Source organism: Aspergillus saccharolyticus (assembly GCF_003184585.1).
Source record: "Aspergillus saccharolyticus JOP 1030-1 unplaced genomic scaffold BP01scaffold_1, whole genome shotgun sequence".
NCBI classification, from domain to species: Eukaryota; Fungi; Ascomycota; class Eurotiomycetes; order Eurotiales; family Aspergillaceae; genus Aspergillus; species Aspergillus saccharolyticus.
In genome coordinates this window covers 695,134-712,283 of record NW_020290611.1, presented here as the reverse complement: position 1 = coordinate 712,283, position 17,150 = coordinate 695,134, and the positions used below count along the sequence as shown (strand labels likewise).

Here is a 17,150-nt window from a genome sequence, read left to right as displayed (position 1 = left end):
TGTACACCCTGCTCACCACCAAACCCGAAATACAGAATCCTTGAGGCCGCAGCTACGCCTAAACATCGTCCACCTCGTGATGCCTTTTCCAACGTCCGCCCGGGTCTGGACCCCGTCATACTCATCTCCCACACCGCGTAAGACTACTTGAGCACATCAACATGCATGCAAGATCGGCCGTGCTATCAACCCAACCGCCAGGAACGAGCAAGCATCCATACACTGTGATGTAAATCCTGCGCTTGTAATCTGCAGACACAGAAGCCGCCGGCACAAGCACACATACACACCGTGCCTGGGATCTTCTCGATCGCCCTTCATTGCTTTGCTCTGCGATGCGATGCGACTGCTGCCTGCTCTGGCGGCAGGTTGACGTAAACACGAGGCTACTCAGGATGGCTGCTTTTTACATCTAGATCTAGACCCTCACCGGGAATCGTGAGGCTTTCCGCGTGTCTGGTCGAATCTATCGGCTTTGCGTTTTGTTTGTTGTTGTCTTTTGCATGAGCTTGGGAGTAGTGGGTATATATATAGGAGACTTAAGGGGGGGATGCTGTCATTTCGTCACAGAGGCAGCGCGCGTTGTGACTTCCCTTGCTTTGCTTCTGCTATCCGGAGTCTAGCAACTCATCAGGTGTTTGCACAGCTGGAAAGCAGTTCACAGGACGAAGATCACCCAAAACAGCTCTTGCGCCCCCTCCCTCCGACCTTCAGGCCTCATCGATCTGCTCACTTACCCGTCCAAGACAGAAGCAGTGAATATGCCCGAGTAGGTCCCCCTTCTTGCTCTCTGGATCTCACCAAGTTGGAGGCTGCGGAGGGTATCTGACTAAATGGGCCCTATGCCCCTCAGGACTATCGAAGCAAATTTCTCGGAGACGAAGACAGCACCGTCGATGGCGACTACGGGGACCATCAGCGATCCCTTGTCGTTATCATCATCCGTCCTGAAACAGGTGACGGTGAGCGTGATGCTTCGGCGGTACTTGGAGGCCCCGGCCTCTGAAGATCCATACTACCCGCCGTTCTACGGGCGCGAAGCTCGTGAGGTACATCGGAGCCAACTGGAGAGGAAGTTGACTGAGGCTGAGGCGGTGTTGGGGAAGAAGTCGAAGCGTGAGGCTTAGAAACATTGGGTCAGGATATTAGGATGTGGTTGTTCCTGTCGATGGAGCTTTGCATGGCTACTCAGTGTTGGCGGCTGGATCCCTCAAGCTCGTACCTACTTCAAGTTGTTCTTTCTTTCATTCTGGAGAGCGGTGGCGCGGTCTGGGCATGGCATAGTCGAAGCAGGAAAACATAACGTGACCGCAGAAGACAAGTACGAATGGATTCTCAAGAACGGCCTCCTCGCGCGTGCTGTTTCCACGGGTCACTCGCAGCTGTCTAGTCCGCTGCACTCCACCTACTTACACTCATCCTGTCTACCCACGCTGCATCTCTTGGATGAGATGGTGCTGATATTGAAAGTGGCACATTCTTTTCCGACGCATTATTGTCGTTCCTGTGCCTCCCTAGGCTACCACAAGCCTAGCAGAAAACTGCTTCCACATTGATACTACTGACGATGACTAGTGATTGATTTGATGTAATGTATATTATCGTGGTAGGAGACGGAGACAGACACCAAATATCACCCTGACCATGCGCGGACACTACACCGCAGGTACCCCCCCTGAACATCTGCTCGAAGACAGAGCCAAAGAAGCTGAATAGGAGTAGGTAGGTACCCTTTCAGACTGTCGCTAGGAAGCAGTCAGCAGCAGCACCCTTCTAATTGGTTATCCAACATCACGTCATGACCTGCGAAGGCCTTTGGTCGGTTGGCTCCTTAGGCCTGTACCCCTTGAACTTACCGAGCGGAGCAAGAATACAAGGCTAAAACAGGAAAAAGACATGATATGATGGAGATTTGCGTTCAAATTCTTATAGAGCGTCAAATTATCGGAGGCCAAGGGAACTGACGCCAATGCAATTTATTTGTCTCAGAAACTCGGACTATTTTCAATCTTCATCTCCCGGGATGATGCCATATACCACTCGTTCTATGTCTCATCCCACCTCCTCACGCCTCAACAACAACTTTTCCTTGAACGTCATCATACCCAAACGGATCCGCCTCCCTGCCCAGTAACTTGATCGGATCTGTTCCGTCTACATGCCCACAACCGGGGGAGCCGCGGTTGAAGGCCTCGGACACGGCCGGGACGGGGTATGAAATGCTTTGGTAGCGCGTGCCAGCGTGGTGAATGTTGCTGCCCTAGTGTTGCTATGTGCTCTCTTTTCCTTTTCTGTTGGAAGCAAACAAGAAGACAACGCACGATGCCTCTTTCAAGAGCGCTTTGGCTACCTCACGATAATCGGGTGGTTGATCGACTCCTGGGCGAATTTGTAGGACAGTCCCTCCGGGGTTCTCGACAGCTTTGGCGGTAGTAGGCGTGGTGGCAGACTTCTCGAGGCTCTTGGTGAAGAAATGTATTGGTGGGTGTTTAATGCCTTACATGAGCCTCGTCTCTCTTACTTTTTAATACTTTTAAGCAGAAAGCAATACCCTCTACTTCGTGATAACGAGGAGGCCGGGGATATCTGGAGAGGGACAAGAAGATGGTCGACCCCGGGGGAAGCTTCGATAGCCGCGGCTAGCTTGCCCTAATTCGGACAGCCCGCTATCCCAGTCTATGCGCATCGTACTGTATTCGCAACGAGAAGCGGGATTGTCTGCTTTGAACATCAATGACAATAGGTGCATTTGAGGTGCTACACCGATCACTGTTCCACAGCGAATCACTTCCTTCGCCTCAGCTGTCCGCCACAATTCCTCTCCCAACCCACGAACCCAGACTCACCCAGGTCCCCGCGACAACCCCCGCCTCCACCATCCTTGAGATCCTCCTCCGAGAAGGCGGCCTCATCGTCGAACAAATCGTCAATCATTCCGTCCTCGACGCTGTCCAGGACGAATTACAGCCCCGCATCCGCGCTAAGAGACACACAGGCGGAGCCTTCTCGGCCAACGCGCGCTAGGTCGCCGGTTGAGCCGGCAAAAGCCGCACCTTTGCGACAAAACTTCTGACAAACCCGCTCTATGAAGAAGTCGTTGACCTGCTGACGGGAAAGACCACGACCGTCGCGCACAGCGGCACTGAGATGAGATGAGAATAATCGTGTCCCGCCCGCAGCTGACGAACTCGATGGCATTTTACCTGGGCCCTGGCTCTAAAGCCCAGGGCCTCCATCGCGACGACCGGTGCCATTATACACGACACCCTGCCCGATACGAGACGGACAATGGGATCAAGTTCGCGGGTACGAAGTCGTACAAGGCCAACGGCGTGACGAATGTGGTGCCCGGGTCGAATCACTGGGATGACCATCGTAAGCCAAACCCTGAGGAGGCGGTTCCGGCGGAATTGGAGAAGGGGGATGCTCTTATCTGGTACGATAATACATTCCATCTAACGAGCCACTGGCTGACCGGTACATGTTGAGGCTTGGATCGACGTATCATGGTGCGGGTTTCAACTCGACCAAGGACGAAATGTCGCCTCCTCCTGGCGGCACTTACAACTCCCGGGTGGTGTCGCCAGGACGAGAAGCAGTATTTAGCTTACCCTCAGGAGGTTGTTGACGGCTACTCCGTCGAGGTTGCGCAGGTTTTGGGATACTGTCCCGATGGATGAGGTTTTCCCATTCAGCCGACCGAACGGTGGAAGATGATCTCTCGGATTGATGAAGGGGTTTTTCTTCTAGCGGAAACTCGTATGCAGCCTGATCCATGTGAAAGACCTCATCTCTACGGTTATGGTCAGGTATCCTCTAGGCGGTCTCCCACTGCAAGTCTAGTATTGACTCTTTATGCTGGGATAGTTCATATCATAGAAATGTCACGGGTTGCTCGGGATTAAGCGAGATTAAGGTGTTTACGTTCGCTTGCCTTTGGGTAACAATGGGGTCAGAGGCCGACCAATGTCTTGTCCTCGTGTTCCAAATACCATCATCCCTTGGATCTCCCCCGCATGCCCCTTGCTGCACTTTCCAGGGACAACCTTGAAACTGACATCATCCTGGTCAGCTTGAGACCAATGACAGAGGTCGGCTTGTCGTGCAATTGTGGTTTAAGAGAAGTGATTCTTCACTCCGAAGCGGAGAAGAAAGCACCAGCTGGATCATGCATCGCCACATGCGCATTTTCCCACCCCTGAAGTGGACCCTGTAGATCTCCGGTTGTCATCCGCGGTGCACCAAGATAAATTGCTTGGCAACATTGGAGTAAGTAGTAGTCGCAGTTACTCGAGGTCGAGTCGTACGGCCGGTCACTCAACGAGCACCCTCGCTCGCCGCGCAGTAATAACGACCAATATCCTCCGAGAAGGACGCTGTGCTTCTTCGTTCATAGCATGAGGTTACATTGGAAAGTGGAACAGAAAGGAAGGGAGGGGGGAGCGGAAGGGGAAAGGTGGGTGCCTGAGGCTTGGCATACCCCGTGGGAACAAACAAACAAACAAATCAGCGTCCATTCCTGGCTTTCCTCCCTGACGATCTTCCCCCAATTCTTTCCACCTCCCCTCCACCTCCCCCTAACTTCCAGTACTTCCAAGCTACCTCCCAGCCCCCAGGCCTTGACTTGTCTCTGTTCTGAAATCCTCGCTTCGCCTCTCCGACGGCGTCCGCTCTGAAAAATGCTTCCACCGTCCCTCAGATCCACTATGCGGAGCCAATCATCTACCCCAATGGGGGAAATCGGCATGCACATCCAGGCATCACTGGACGCAATTGCATCCGACCTTCCCCCTCTCTCCCCCCAAGACATCACGCGAGATGCAGCTCCTCTCCGCCCTGTTGCACAAGTGCTAGCCAGATAAATACACCCCATCTTCCTCCCCTCTCTCATCAAGTGCACCTTTAGCATCGCGCTCATCCATCCCTTCCTCTCTTCTCACCATGCTGCCCTCGCTCCTGAGCAATGGCGCAGCTCTATCGCTAGCAGTCCTCGCGCTGGTTCCATCTTTTGGGGCAGCGGAGGTCTTTGAGAAGCTAGCTGGTGTCCCACAAGGTAAGCAATTCTGGCCCGCGCCGGGACTACACGCCCGGGTGAAATGACTTGGAACTCACAATTCACCTGCCATGTAGGATGGAAATTCTCGGGTAACCCCAGCGAGAATGAGTCTCTTCGCCTTCAGATTGCTCTCTCTCAGCATGACCTTGCCGGGTTTGAGCAGGCACTCCTGGACATGTCCACACCAGGCCACTCCAACTATGGAAAACATTTCCGCACCCACGATGAGATGAAACGCATGCTTCTGCCTACAGACGAGGCCGTCGCCTCGGTTCGCGAGTGGCTTGAGTCAGCGGGAGTCAGTGATATTGAGCAGGATGCCGATTGGATCAACTTCCGCACGACGGTGGCCGATGCCAATTCCTTACTAGATGCCGACTTCAAGTGGTATACCAACGAGGCCACGGAGATCCGACGACTGCGCACCCTGAGCTATTCCATTCCTGATTCAGTGACGCCACATGTGAATATGATTCAACCGACTACTCGCTTTGGCCAACTCAAGCCAAACAGAGCCACCATGCGCAGTAAACCCAAGCACGTTGACGAGCAGTTTCTAGCTTCCGCCGTGCGCGCCCAGAACACCTCGCAATGCGATTCCGTGATCACACCGCACTGCCTCAAGGACCTTTACAATGTGGGTGATTACGAAGCTGATCCCAAGTCTGGCAGCAAAGTCGCATTTGTGAGCTACTTGGAAGAGTATGCCCGGTACGACGATCTTGCCAAGTTCGAACAGAAACTTGCTCCCTCCGCCGTAGGCCAGAACTTCACTGTGGTCAAGTTCAATGGCGGTCTCAACGATCAGAATTCCATCAAGGACAGCGGAGAAGCCAACCTCGACCTGCAATACATTGTTGGAATGAGCTCCCCACTGCCAGTAACCGAATACAGCACCGGTGGCCGAGGCCAGCTTGTTCCGGATCTTAGCTCGCCTGATCCAAATGACAATAGTAACGAGCCGTACCTTGAATTCTTCCAGAATGTCCTCAAGCTTTCCGACGCGCAGCTTCCTCAGGTCATTTCGACCTCATACGGTGAAGATGAACAGGTGCGAAGCCCTTTCTGTCCCTTTTGTCATGGTTCACACCTGCATCCCTCACTTATCTTTTGAGCAAGCTCAGAGCTAAATATTGCCATAGACAGTGCCCAAATCCTACGCCCTGACTGTCTGTAACCTCATCGCCCAGCTTGGTAGCCGCGGCGTCTCGGTAATCTTCTCCTCTGGCGACTCGGGTGTCGGAGCTGCGTGCGTGACGAACGACGGCACCAACCGCACGCATTTCCCCCCTCAATTTCCTGCCGCTTGCCCCTGGGTCACCGCGGTCGGTGCCACTACATTGACCTCTCCCGAGAAGGCCGTTTATTTTTCCTCTGGCGGCTTTTCCGACTACTGGGACCAACCGTCCTACCAGTCTGAGGCTGTCGACAATTACCTTTCGAGCCTGGGCTCCACATTCGCCGGCCTCTTTAATAGCTCGGGTCGTGCGTTCCCCGATGTGGCTACTCAGGGTACCAACTACGCAGTCTATGACAAGGGCGTCCTTGCACAATTCGACGGCACCAGCTGTTCCGCACCGACCTTTGCCGGCCTGGTTGCTTTGTTAAATGACGCGAGACTTCGGGCGGGATCGCCCGTATTGGGCTTCCTGAACCCATGGCTCTATAGCGCCGCCGTGGAGGGGGATGGATTCAATGATATCACCCAGGGCGGTAGTTTGGGGTGTGACGGACGTAATCGGTTCGGCGGCACGCCCAACGGCAGTCCCGTTGTCCCTTTCGCGAGTTGGAATGCTACGACCGGGTGGGATCCCGTGACTGGGCTCGGATCGCCGGACTTTGGAAAGCTCCTTGAGGTCGCTCTGGAGTCTTGATGCTCAGGAAACTGTAATTTCTTTGTTCATATTGTGTCATAAGTATGAGGTGAAGATATCCGATCTCTTTCCGACTGTGCTTCTCCGTTGATGGTCCGCGATGCGGTCTGCGACGTGAGTAGTGATGCCAATTCATGATACCTTAACAATTTAATCAATTACACCTTTGAAGTTATTTTTAACCTGTCAGGCCAGCACATACTGAGGACACCTGCTTGCCAGCTCACATTTAAATGATGGCAACTACATGACCAGGCATCTGCTGACTCAGCCCGCATGTACGACTCCGAGCTTCGGCCTCGTTTACGATTCCATGTTGAGCAGACTGCGACAATGCATGCCTGACAATCATCACTCTGCATACTTTCGGTCTGTTTTCAGATTTTGGCATCCGAAGTAGAATTGACTCGACGGGAATCCCCCGACAACCCCCCAACATGGCTACACCAGTCTTGATGGCTACACCAGTCGTGACATAAAGACACTTTGCGACGCCACTGTTGCTGGGTCCAGATCTCCTGGCACTGTTTGTCCTTCGACCTCAACCATGGACACTTCACCGGTGATTTCCCTGATTCGTATGGATACTTTGCCCATGTCCGGACATCGCTCTATATGCGGTGAACCTCATGCTTGCTACAAACACTCTGTTCGGTCGGTCTCGGCCGGCGCCTCTCTGCGTAACAAGTCATGACGCCTTGGTCACGTTGCCAAAGACCAATACCGGAATGGGGTGTTTGAGCTACGCCTTTGGGAGCGTGGTTTCTATAAAGCTTGCAGGACGCCGGCTTCTGAAGAAGTGACAACACTGACACTGCTCCTAAGTGGGACTTTCCAAGTATAGCAAAAGCGAATATCCGCTGACCTGTTTGAACATATTTTGACTCCAGAGACACAGAGGTCTCGATATAGATGAAGATGCCTCAATGGGTCCCGGGCTCTCGGGATAAGGTCGAGTCTTCTCCTCCGGAGAGATCAGGCTCTGCGCCCACTCGCAACCAGCTGCCGATGCTGCATCTTGCGGACACGGCACGGAACAATCTCGTTGCTGCAGTGAGCGAGTTCGTGGGCACTTTTCTCTTCTTGTTTTTCTCTTTCGCTGGTACGCAAGTTTCCAACACCCCCAAGCCGGCCGAGGGCGCGCTACCGAATACCTCCAACCTGCTGTACTCGGCGCTATGCTTCGGCTTCTCCCTCATGGTCAATGTGTGGGCATTCTACCGTGTGACGGGAGGGTTGTTCAATCCCGCGGTAAGTCAACGTCTCCTAACGAGTTGGAATAACCATGGAATATCCCTGACTGACTGGGCTTTGTGGCATAGGTCACTTTGGCACTCTATCTGGTTGGGGGTCTCAAGCCATTCAGAGCGGTCTTTGTCTTCGCAGCTCAGATCGTGGGCGGCATCGCATCGGCGGGGGTAGTCAGCGCTTTGTTTCCGGGCAGTCTGAATGTAGCCACCCGGTTGGGTGGTGGAGCCTCGATCTCGCAGGGTCTCTTCATTGAGGTCTTTCTCACAGCCCAGTTAGTATTCGTTATCATCATGCTTGCCGTGGTTAAGCATAAGTCCACCTTCTTGGCTCCGGTGGGCATCGGGCTTGTCTTCTTTGTGACGGAGCTGGTTGGTGAGTTGCCATTTCCCCACATACCCACTGTATTCATCGTTATCAGACTCCACAAGTACTAACGAAGCACGGTTTGTGATGATGACCAGGTGATTATTATACTGGCGGCTCCCTCAATCCGGCGCGCTCTCTTGGCCCTGATGTCATTAACCGTAACTTCCCCGGCTATCACTGGATATACTGGGTGGGCCCATTGCTGGGGAGCCTGCTGGCGTGTGGGTTCTTCATGTTCCTGCAACTCTTCCAGTACCACACCGTCAACCCGGGCCAGGACTTCAACGAGTGGGAAGCCAAGATGGGCCCGGGCTCGTGGGATGCTTCGATGCATCGTCCCTCAATCCTGTCGGATTCCAGCACTCTAGGCCGGGCGCATTCCCCGACGAGTGGACGGCAGCCGGGCAACGGACAGTACCCCGGCAATGGACAGAATATACCACGCGGGGCCGAGCAGGTTTAGGGCGGGCCGCGGGGGTTGACCGGTCCGCTCGGAAGACGGCGTAGGGGCGGATCCATGGTACGGGTACCCCCCTGTCACGGGCATCGTGTTTGAGATGCATATGTTGCAAGTATGACGGCTTCGACAGGTGGGGATTATGTTTTTGGTTGCCGTGTGTGCATCGACCTAATTTTCGAACGGTCCAGGCGGGGAGGTCGATCTGGTCTGTTGCCTTCCTTGGTAAAACGGTCGTCTACCGTGTCGGGTGTAGCCCGCCCATTGGAGGGCTTTCACTTCACCCTTTCATTTGTTATTAATGAGCGAATTGATTGATTCTGAAGTAGATACGTAATGGGTTAAATATGAGAAGCTGTTGCCGTTTGCGACCGATACCTCGCCTGTGACTTTCTTTCCCCACCAGATCGGCTGTGTCGGTGGACCAGGTTGCACCATACCAGAGGGCAATGCCCAAGTGTCGTAGCTCGCTGTATTGTGCAGAGCTGGTCTAGTAGTCTTCTTGCTCGTCATCGTCTTGATTGCGGTTCAATCCTTGCATAGTCTCTGCCTATCAGTGTGTTTCTGTGCAATGACCAGATGAAGTGAAAAGAGCAATACCATCCTGCCACTTGGGCGTCCGTGGATCGCCCGAGCCTAAGACACACATCTGGTACTGTACATTAATCCAAAACTTCACTGCTAGCCTGTTCTCCCGGAGTCGAACGAATTGCAATGGTTTTCCCCCAACATTGAACTCGCTTCCACGCACCACCAGACACTGGCAGATATAAGGCGACTACTCAGCTGCCTTCCTCCGCTCCTTCATATGTCTTCATATATTGGGGACGGGGTTGTTGTCTTGTCATTAGTAGTATACGTGCTCTTCATCCGTTGAAACGTGGCTTTCTGGGTAGTACGTGTTGAGGGTGCTGATTAGGGAGTCACTAAGATGGGTAGGTAGTATGCAAAGCACCGTTGTAGGCACTGGGTGGGTGTTAAGCTGGATTATTGCGTGGGTGCTCAGGCGGTGGTTTCAGGTGGTGTACAGGTACGGATCTTGGAGAACGTGTTGGAACTTGACGCTTAGCTATAGAGTCGACGTAATCGGGAATTATTTTTTCGTTGGCGGTGGTTCTGGGGGAGGATGGTAGAGGCTCGAGGGATGGCGAACAGAATATGAGGATGGAAGATTGGTTTGGTGCTGTAGGTAAGCATAGAAGTATAACTACGTTGACGAGCTGTCTAGCTCAAGCAAAATCGATACGTTGCCAGTTGCTCCCTAAATGCTCAGTAGCAGGGATGTTGGAGTGGAGCTTGAATGGCTATAACTAATTTATTACCAGGCAGATCATTCCACTTCCAACGGGGGGCGGGGCCAGGTGAAGCGACTGTTCCCAAGCTATGAACGTAAAGCGCAGTTCCAATTCAAAGAAGTCAATCACCAACCACCAGCATATACCCCGAGCGAAACATCTACTAGTACCCATCCCCAATAATCCCTACCTACCTACACCTACCCAGCAATCCACCACTCCAGAACAAACATCACACCACCCCATCCCATGAAATCCCATATATGAATCCTCCCATCATCACCCCAGAGCCTTCCACATATATCTCTACATTGAATACCACAGATCCCCCCCCCTTTGAATCCTTCCTTCATCCCCACAGCCACCGCCGCACCCTATCTCTATCTCCCTCCCCAGCCCTGTTATCTCTCACCAATCAGCCCGCCCTGATACAACACACCCTCCTTATCATACATCAACCCTGCATTCATCTGTTCTGTTTTTTTTTTTTTTTTTTTCCCTGCAAATACTGCACTAAACCCTGAAGGGCTCTCTGATCCGGGGATCTCAGATAGACCCAATTAGAGACTAGAATCCAGTCAATATGCATATGCAAACACTCACCCCCCCCTTCTTATCAGTTGGAGTATGCGACCCTTGCGCGGCCCTTGGCAATTGTGATTGTGATATCATATGCTGTTGACATCTGGGCGGGTGGGTGATTACAGTCATACCGATTAGCCTGATAATGTGGCGGAGAATATTCGGATCGTGTGTGCTATGCCAAGGGGTTTTGGGAGGGAGGAGGAATTTTGATAGGGCTGGATCTCTGTTACGTTGCTTGGGGCTGAGGGGAGGTGAGGCGTTCGATAAGGGATCTTTGGCTTGGCGATGGATGGATGATTCGGAATCCCAGGATTGAAAGGGAGGATTCGGGGCAGGTGGAGCACGTTCGCGATTGATGGCGGATCTTGGATAGGTCTGCGTTGTGGGCCAAGACTGGGATGGAATTTTCAGGGTAAGTTCGGAAAGGGGGGTGCGTTGGCATATATATTGAAGGAGATTCAGTTCCTCGCGGGATCTTGGGGTGGATGGTGAAGGTGACTGCTATTGTTCTGGTATACCTATATTCTGTGCGAGATGGCTACGGTGAGTTTTGGTCTTCCTGTGTTCGCTGCCCGGTAGCAAATCAAAACTGACGATGCGGTGGACATAACAGCCTGTCTATAATGCCTCGATGCCCGAGGGCGGCGACCCGCTCACCGTCGATGTCAACGCTCAGTATCTCGGTTACGAGTACAACTACGTCTACATCGTCGCTTGCACCTTCATCGTCTTCATGATCCTGCCCGGAATCGGGCTGTTGTACAGCGGGCTGACGCGGAGAAAGTCCGCCATGACGCTGCTCTTCCAGGCCTTCATGGTTCTTGCGGTGTGAGTTCCGCCCAAGCCGCACGCCCGTTTGTGATAGATCAGACCTGGCTTACTGGTACCATGCAGCTCGACCTTCCAGTGGCTGTTCTGGGGGTACTCGTTGGCCTACTCCAGAGATGGAGGTCCTTTCATTGGTACACTCAAAAATTTTGGGCTGAGGGAGGTTCTGGTGGCCCCCTCGCCTGGCTCGGCAGTGCTGCCGGAGGTCGTGTTCTGTCTGTTCCAACTGCTCTTCTGCGCATGCACGGTAAAACCCCTTGTTTGTCTTGGCACCAATCAGCGCTAAGAGCCGCAGGTGATGATTGTCGTCGGTGGCACTTTCGAGCGAGGCGCGATTCTCCCTTCTCTCGTCTTCAGCTTCTGGTGGGCTACGGTCGTGTACTGCCCCTTGGCTCGCTGGACCTGGAGCAGTAGCGGATGGCTGTACAACCTCCCAGCGATTGACTTTGCAGGCGGCGGCCCGGTGCATATCGCGTCAGGTGTCTCGGCCTTGGCCTATGCGTAATCTTGGGGAAGAGGACGGATTATGGCGCTCCGTCGTTTCGCAAGCCTCACAACACCACCCTCATCTTTCTGGGAACTGTCTTGATTTGGACCGGCTGGCTGGGCTTTAACGTGAGTATCATACAGCTTGGGTTCTCACATGTAGTCTGACATCCAAGGCAATAGGGCGGCTCGAGTCTTAACGCGAGCATGCGTGCTATGGTGGCCGTATTCAACACCAACACAGCCGGCTGCACGGGTATCCTTGGCTGGGTCCTGGTGGACATGATCAAGCACCGAGGGAAATTCTCCATTGTTGGTGCGTGTGAAGGTGCGATCGCGGGGTTGGTCGGCATCACGCCGGCGGCCGGCTGCGTCTCATTCTGGCTTGCTGCCTGCATTGGATTCATCACTGCGGTGATATGCTCGCTCTTGCAAGATGTGAACGAGTGGATTGGGGTCGACGAAGGCCTGGACGTCTTCAAGCTCCACGGCATCGGTGGAATGGTCGGGGCGTTCCTGACGGGCTTGTTCGCCAGCCAGAAGATCTCCGCCCTGGATGGCAGCAGCCTGGCGCCCGGAGCGATCGATGGCAACGGTGTGCAGGTCGGAAAGCAGCTCGCGGAGATCTGTGCCATCGCGAGCTACTCGTTCGTGGTGACTAGTGCGCTGCTGCTGATTCTTAAGTATATCCCCGGCATGAACCTTCGGGTCAGCGAGGAAGCCGAGTTGTTAGGGCTGGACCAGACCGAGTTTTACGACGAGCAGATCGGGGACTGGTCGATTACCCACGGGAGTACCAGCAATTCGGTGATGGGCGTGTCACAGAATTCATCCGGCTCTATAACCAAGGAGGAGTGTCACGTCAAGGGCAGTGGGGTATAGATCGAGTGGATACTGTGCTTTGTTTATTGTTTATTTGGGGGGCCAACTTGATTTCGGAGCGTTTGTCGATCCAGGCCCGTAGCTGCCGGGAAGCAAGCATTACACAGTCCTCCGTACCAGCAGCATTAACCTTGTGGTAGACATGGGCCGCGCGGCCTGCAGTTCTTGCCGTCTCGTAAGTTCTGCGTGGTTGCTCAAGGTCACGGTTGTGGTGGAGGGTGGTGCTGCAAGCTTCGGCCGCAGTAGCGGGATGATGATGCCATCTCACCAGCATCGTGCGCCAACAGGCTGGTAGGGTAACTAAGTTACCGGGGGGGGTGGAGTTCAAGCTAAATCCGGATACATCGTCATCGTCACCCGATTGTCGTAGGGGAGATCGGATACATCCGACGTCTGTTGTTGAATGAAAGATGGCTGGGTGGTGTCAGGCGTCCAGTCGCAGTGATGGAGATGAAGGATAAACTGGACTCATGGAGGGATTGAAGAGAGAGTGGATGGGAAGGTGGTGGCAGACGGGCCAATCACACATGCCGCCAGTGGAACAAGGCGTGCAGAGCTTACGTCAACCCCGGCCGGGGGTATTTTTCAATTTAATTTCAGTTCAATTGCTGCCATTAATTTCACTCATTTCACTGCATTCCTGGACCAGGCAAGGCTGGCCGAGACCTTCATTCACTGAATCTCTCATAATAGACCACTGAATCTCCAGGAGAATCCCAGCAATGGAGAAGCAATCAGTAGAAGTGAACCATACCTATATACGGAGTAGATCTCTATCTCAAGTCAATGCATCATCGATCTACCGGTTATAGGCAAAATACGAATGGCGGGAAACGTGGAGATCGTTCGAGACAACGAAAAAAGGACAAGTGAAAAGTCTGGACCATTCCCGGATAGGCTTAAATCCGTCTTGCTCCTGCAACCCTTTCTGTCTCCTCCGTCTCCTCCTCCTCCTCCTCCCAATTCATCCACTCTTCCTCCCCACTTACTCCTCTTCTCCCTTCACACTTCTCCCTTTCCCCTCCGTTCCGCCTGCGTCCACTCTTCTCTGGAGCTGAATCTTTGGTTTCTCCTCTCTTAGACTTTCAACTCCATCTTGCTTCCTCATAGCAAGAGCCATTCGTTTGACCCCATCCTTCCCGTCGTCTGTCGCATCGCCTTATCTCAAACCGGCTCCCCCCCCCACCTCTCCTACCGCTTGCGACCACAACCAATTTCCACGCCACACCTTTTACTGCTGACCACAATCGCTCTACTTCTGCTTGTCGGATTCTGAGATGGTCATGCTGCGATTTTTCAACCATCCATAAAGTACCTAATCATAATAAATCGTCGCGATCCTGATGGGCAAATGTAAGCTGCCGGTCGCATTCGCCCCGCCGCATGTGGGTTTTCAGGGTGCTAATGCAGGGTCTCATAGGGCGCTATGGAGTCGTCCTGGACGCAGGCTCGTCTGTACGTTGAAACTTTGTCATCGCACCAGCCATTCTGATACTAATCCGGACAGGGGACTCGAGTCCACGTTTACCGATGGTTAGACAATGCTGTTGCCCGTAAAGAGGCTGACGGAGATGAACTCAAGTCTCTACCGGAGATCAAAACTAAATCCCACTGGACGAAGAAGATACACCCAGGTACTACTCGCAGCCCACGGGCGGTTCTAATCTCATCATCGAAACAATACTCATTACTTCTAGGTGTGTCTTCGTTCGCCGACCGACCGGAGGATGTGGGCCCCCAGCACCTTGCGGAACTCCTCGACCATGCCCGCGAAATCGTACCCGATGATGCCATGGACCAGACGCCCATCTTCCTCCTCGCCACCGCGGGAATGCGTCTACTTGGCGATGTGCAACGGAAAGTTTTGCTTGAGCAGATTTGTTCCTACGTCGGCGCGAATTCGGACTTTCTGCTTCCCGACTGCGACGTGCACATCCAGGTCATTCCAGGGGTAACCGAAGGGTTGTATGGGTGGATTGCGACGAATTACCTTCTCGGGAGCTTTGACTCGCCGGGATCCCATGATCACGGCAAGGGTCATCACACGTACGGATTCCTAGACATGGGCGGCGCCTCGGCGCAGATTGCGTTCGCGCCCAACGCGACAGAGAGCGAAAAACATGCAAACGACTTGACGCTACTGCGGCTGCGCAATATTGACGGATCGGAGCAGGAACACCGAGTGTTTGTGACATCTTGGCTGGAATTCGGGGTGCATGAGGCTCGGAGACGCTTTGTCGAGTCTCTGCAGGCGGCAAGCGCGGTTGGAGAAGTCACGGAGCTCCCGGATCCTTGTCTACCTGCGGGGTTGCGGACGACGCTGGACGGCAAGCCGCTGGCCCCGGGAGATAACGCCATTCATCTGCTAGGGACTGGCAAGTTCGACGAGTGCTTGCGCCAGACCTACCCTCTGCTGGACAAAGATGCGCCTTGTCCGGACCAGCCATGCCTCCTCCGTGGCGTACATGTACCGGCCATTGACTTTGACGTCAACCATTTCGTCGGCATCAGCGAGTACTGGCACACGACTCACGAAATTTTCGAGATGGACCACAAGGACAAGGCTTACGATTTCCACACCTACCAGGACCGCGTGCAGTCTTTCTGCTCGCAAGACTGGGCGGCTATTGAGGCCGGTCTTGAAAGTTACCAGTGGGGTAAGAAGGTCGACCGGGAATCGGCTTCGGAGGTCTGCTTCAAGGCGTCATGGATCATCAACGTGTTGCATGACGGCATTGGGATTCCTCGTGTGGGCCTTGACGCAATGAAATCCTCGAACCACAATGGGACCAAGGAGGTGCTGTCTCAAGGTCAAAGCAAGGGCTTCCTGGATTCTTTCCAGGCCGCTAATAAAATTCAAGACACAGAAGTGAGTTGGACTTTGGGCAAGATTGTCTTGTATGCATCTTCGCAAATACCCACCGAGACTCAAGAAGCACTTCCCGTTGGGTTCGGCAGCAATGTTGCCGGTATTCCTGGCGACTTCCAGTATCCTAGTGCGGAGTTGTTGCCCGATCCTGAAGGTGCGCATAACGGGTCGTGGCGTGATGCGATGCTTGACGGCAGCTCATCCCGCAGAGTGCCTGGCCTCATTCTTTTCCTGCTCATCATCGTGGTGGCTGCATTCTTTCTCTGCGGTCGCAACCGTCGGCAAAAACTTTATCACAAAATCCACAATGTCTTCGGTGGTGGTGGGCCTTCGCATCCCAGCTACCCCAAGAGACGAAGAATCTTTGGTGGCAAAATACCGTTCTTCGGCCCGCGGAGTCCCACCTACGAGCGCGTGCTTGAGGATGGCGCCGCTGATTATGATCTTGGTGAGACCGCTTCAAGTCGCAGTTCCATTGACGGCGGTCGTCCTTCGGAAGCGGATTCTTCCAAGTTTATGGCGCCGAAGCGAGCATCGAGCTGGGGTAGTGGCAGCAATACGCCGACGTTCAAGTACGCGCTGGACAACACATCTTCAGCAACCATTGGACTCGGTATTACTCCCGGTCCGGGGGTTTCGGCGATGGACCGCCATGGTCTGGTGGTGAGGACGGAGAGCAGGGATCATCTGGCGCCGGTAGCACTAGGACCGACGACGAATGGCCGGCGGTCCCGCGCGGGCAGTCCCTCCCGATCACATCCCAACAGGTCACCAGTCATGACCCCTCTGGCCGATGAATGATTCCCTGTATGAATATGTTATGTTGCGGTTTTGCATTTTCAGGAGTTCGTCTTTGCAGCCGGGCCAAGACCCGGCCGTAATATGGAGCTGCTTCTTGGTACAATCATGTGGGGCATGTGCTCCTGGGTACATAGTTACTCTTTTCGAAACATCTGTGAAAATGTTAGACAAGCCGTTTAGTCAATGCCAGGTGCAACCATTTACCTTCTATATTCGATTCCTCTCCTTCAAATTCCGTAAGTTGGGTATCGCTGTAAATCCGAGCATCACGTGTCAAGCCGGAAAGCTGAGTCATCACTCACCGCCCTGGCAAAATCATCGCGATCCTGAAGCCGGACCGGGCGAGGCGCAATGGAGCTTCCAACCTCATTCTGTTGTCACCACCACCACCGAAAACTTG

General features: G+C 53.6%; 6 protein-coding genes across 6 annotated transcripts; all 6 read left to right on the top strand.

The window, feature by feature from the left end:
- Positions 1-761: 761 nt before the first annotated feature.
- BP01DRAFT_378395 (uncharacterized protein) lies at positions 762-3,024 on the top strand (the record flags this gene model as incomplete). The annotated part of the gene is made up of 3 exons (XM_025577056.1): positions 762-769; positions 854-1,116; positions 2,744-3,024. The coding sequence occupies 3 exons, from the start codon at positions 762-764 to the stop codon at positions 3,022-3,024; spliced, it is 552 nt and encodes a 183-aa protein (XP_025435766.1).
- BP01DRAFT_387937 (uncharacterized protein) lies at positions 2,744-3,898 on the top strand. Its single transcript, XM_025577784.1, has 2 exons — positions 2,744-3,436; positions 3,490-3,898. The coding sequence occupies exons 1-2, from the start codon at positions 3,153-3,155 to the stop codon at positions 3,626-3,628; spliced, it is 423 nt and encodes a 140-aa protein (XP_025435765.1). The 5' UTR covers positions 2,744-3,152; the 3' UTR covers positions 3,629-3,898.
- Positions 3,899-4,739: 841 nt separating this feature from the next.
- On the top strand, positions 4,740-7,045 carry BP01DRAFT_5753 (S53 family peptidase). The gene is made up of 3 exons (XM_025579949.1): positions 4,740-5,053; positions 5,131-6,107; positions 6,199-7,045. The coding sequence occupies exons 1-3, from the start codon at positions 4,942-4,944 to the stop codon at positions 6,928-6,930; spliced, it is 1,821 nt and encodes a 606-aa protein (XP_025435764.1). The 5' UTR covers positions 4,740-4,941; the 3' UTR covers positions 6,931-7,045.
- An 886-nt stretch (positions 7,046-7,931) lies between these two features.
- Positions 7,932-9,310, top strand: BP01DRAFT_352329 (aquaporin). The gene is made up of 3 exons (XM_025573914.1): positions 7,932-8,181; positions 8,253-8,553; positions 8,643-9,310. The coding sequence occupies exons 1-3, from the start codon at positions 7,939-7,941 to the stop codon at positions 9,008-9,010; spliced, it is 912 nt and encodes a 303-aa protein (XP_025435763.1). The 5' UTR covers positions 7,932-7,938; the 3' UTR covers positions 9,011-9,310.
- Positions 9,311-11,418: 2,108 nt separating this feature from the next.
- BP01DRAFT_378391 (ammonium transporter) lies at positions 11,419-13,080 on the top strand (the record flags this gene model as incomplete). Its single annotated transcript, XM_025577055.1, has 6 exons — positions 11,419-11,427; positions 11,498-11,712; positions 11,779-11,959; positions 12,008-12,175; positions 12,229-12,327; positions 12,382-13,080. 6 exons carry the CDS (start codon positions 11,419-11,421, stop codon positions 13,078-13,080), a joined length of 1,371 nt encoding a protein of 456 aa, XP_025435762.1.
- Positions 13,081-14,049: 969 nt separating this feature from the next.
- BP01DRAFT_331218 (putative nucleoside diphosphatase (Ynd1)) lies at positions 14,050-16,947 on the top strand. Its single transcript, XM_025573039.1, has 4 exons — positions 14,050-14,433; positions 14,501-14,535; positions 14,588-14,714; positions 14,778-16,947. The coding sequence occupies exons 1-4, from the start codon at positions 14,424-14,426 to the stop codon at positions 16,748-16,750; spliced, it is 2,145 nt and encodes a 714-aa protein (XP_025435761.1). The 5' UTR covers positions 14,050-14,423; the 3' UTR covers positions 16,751-16,947.
- The last annotated feature ends 203 nt before the right edge of the window (positions 16,948-17,150 follow it).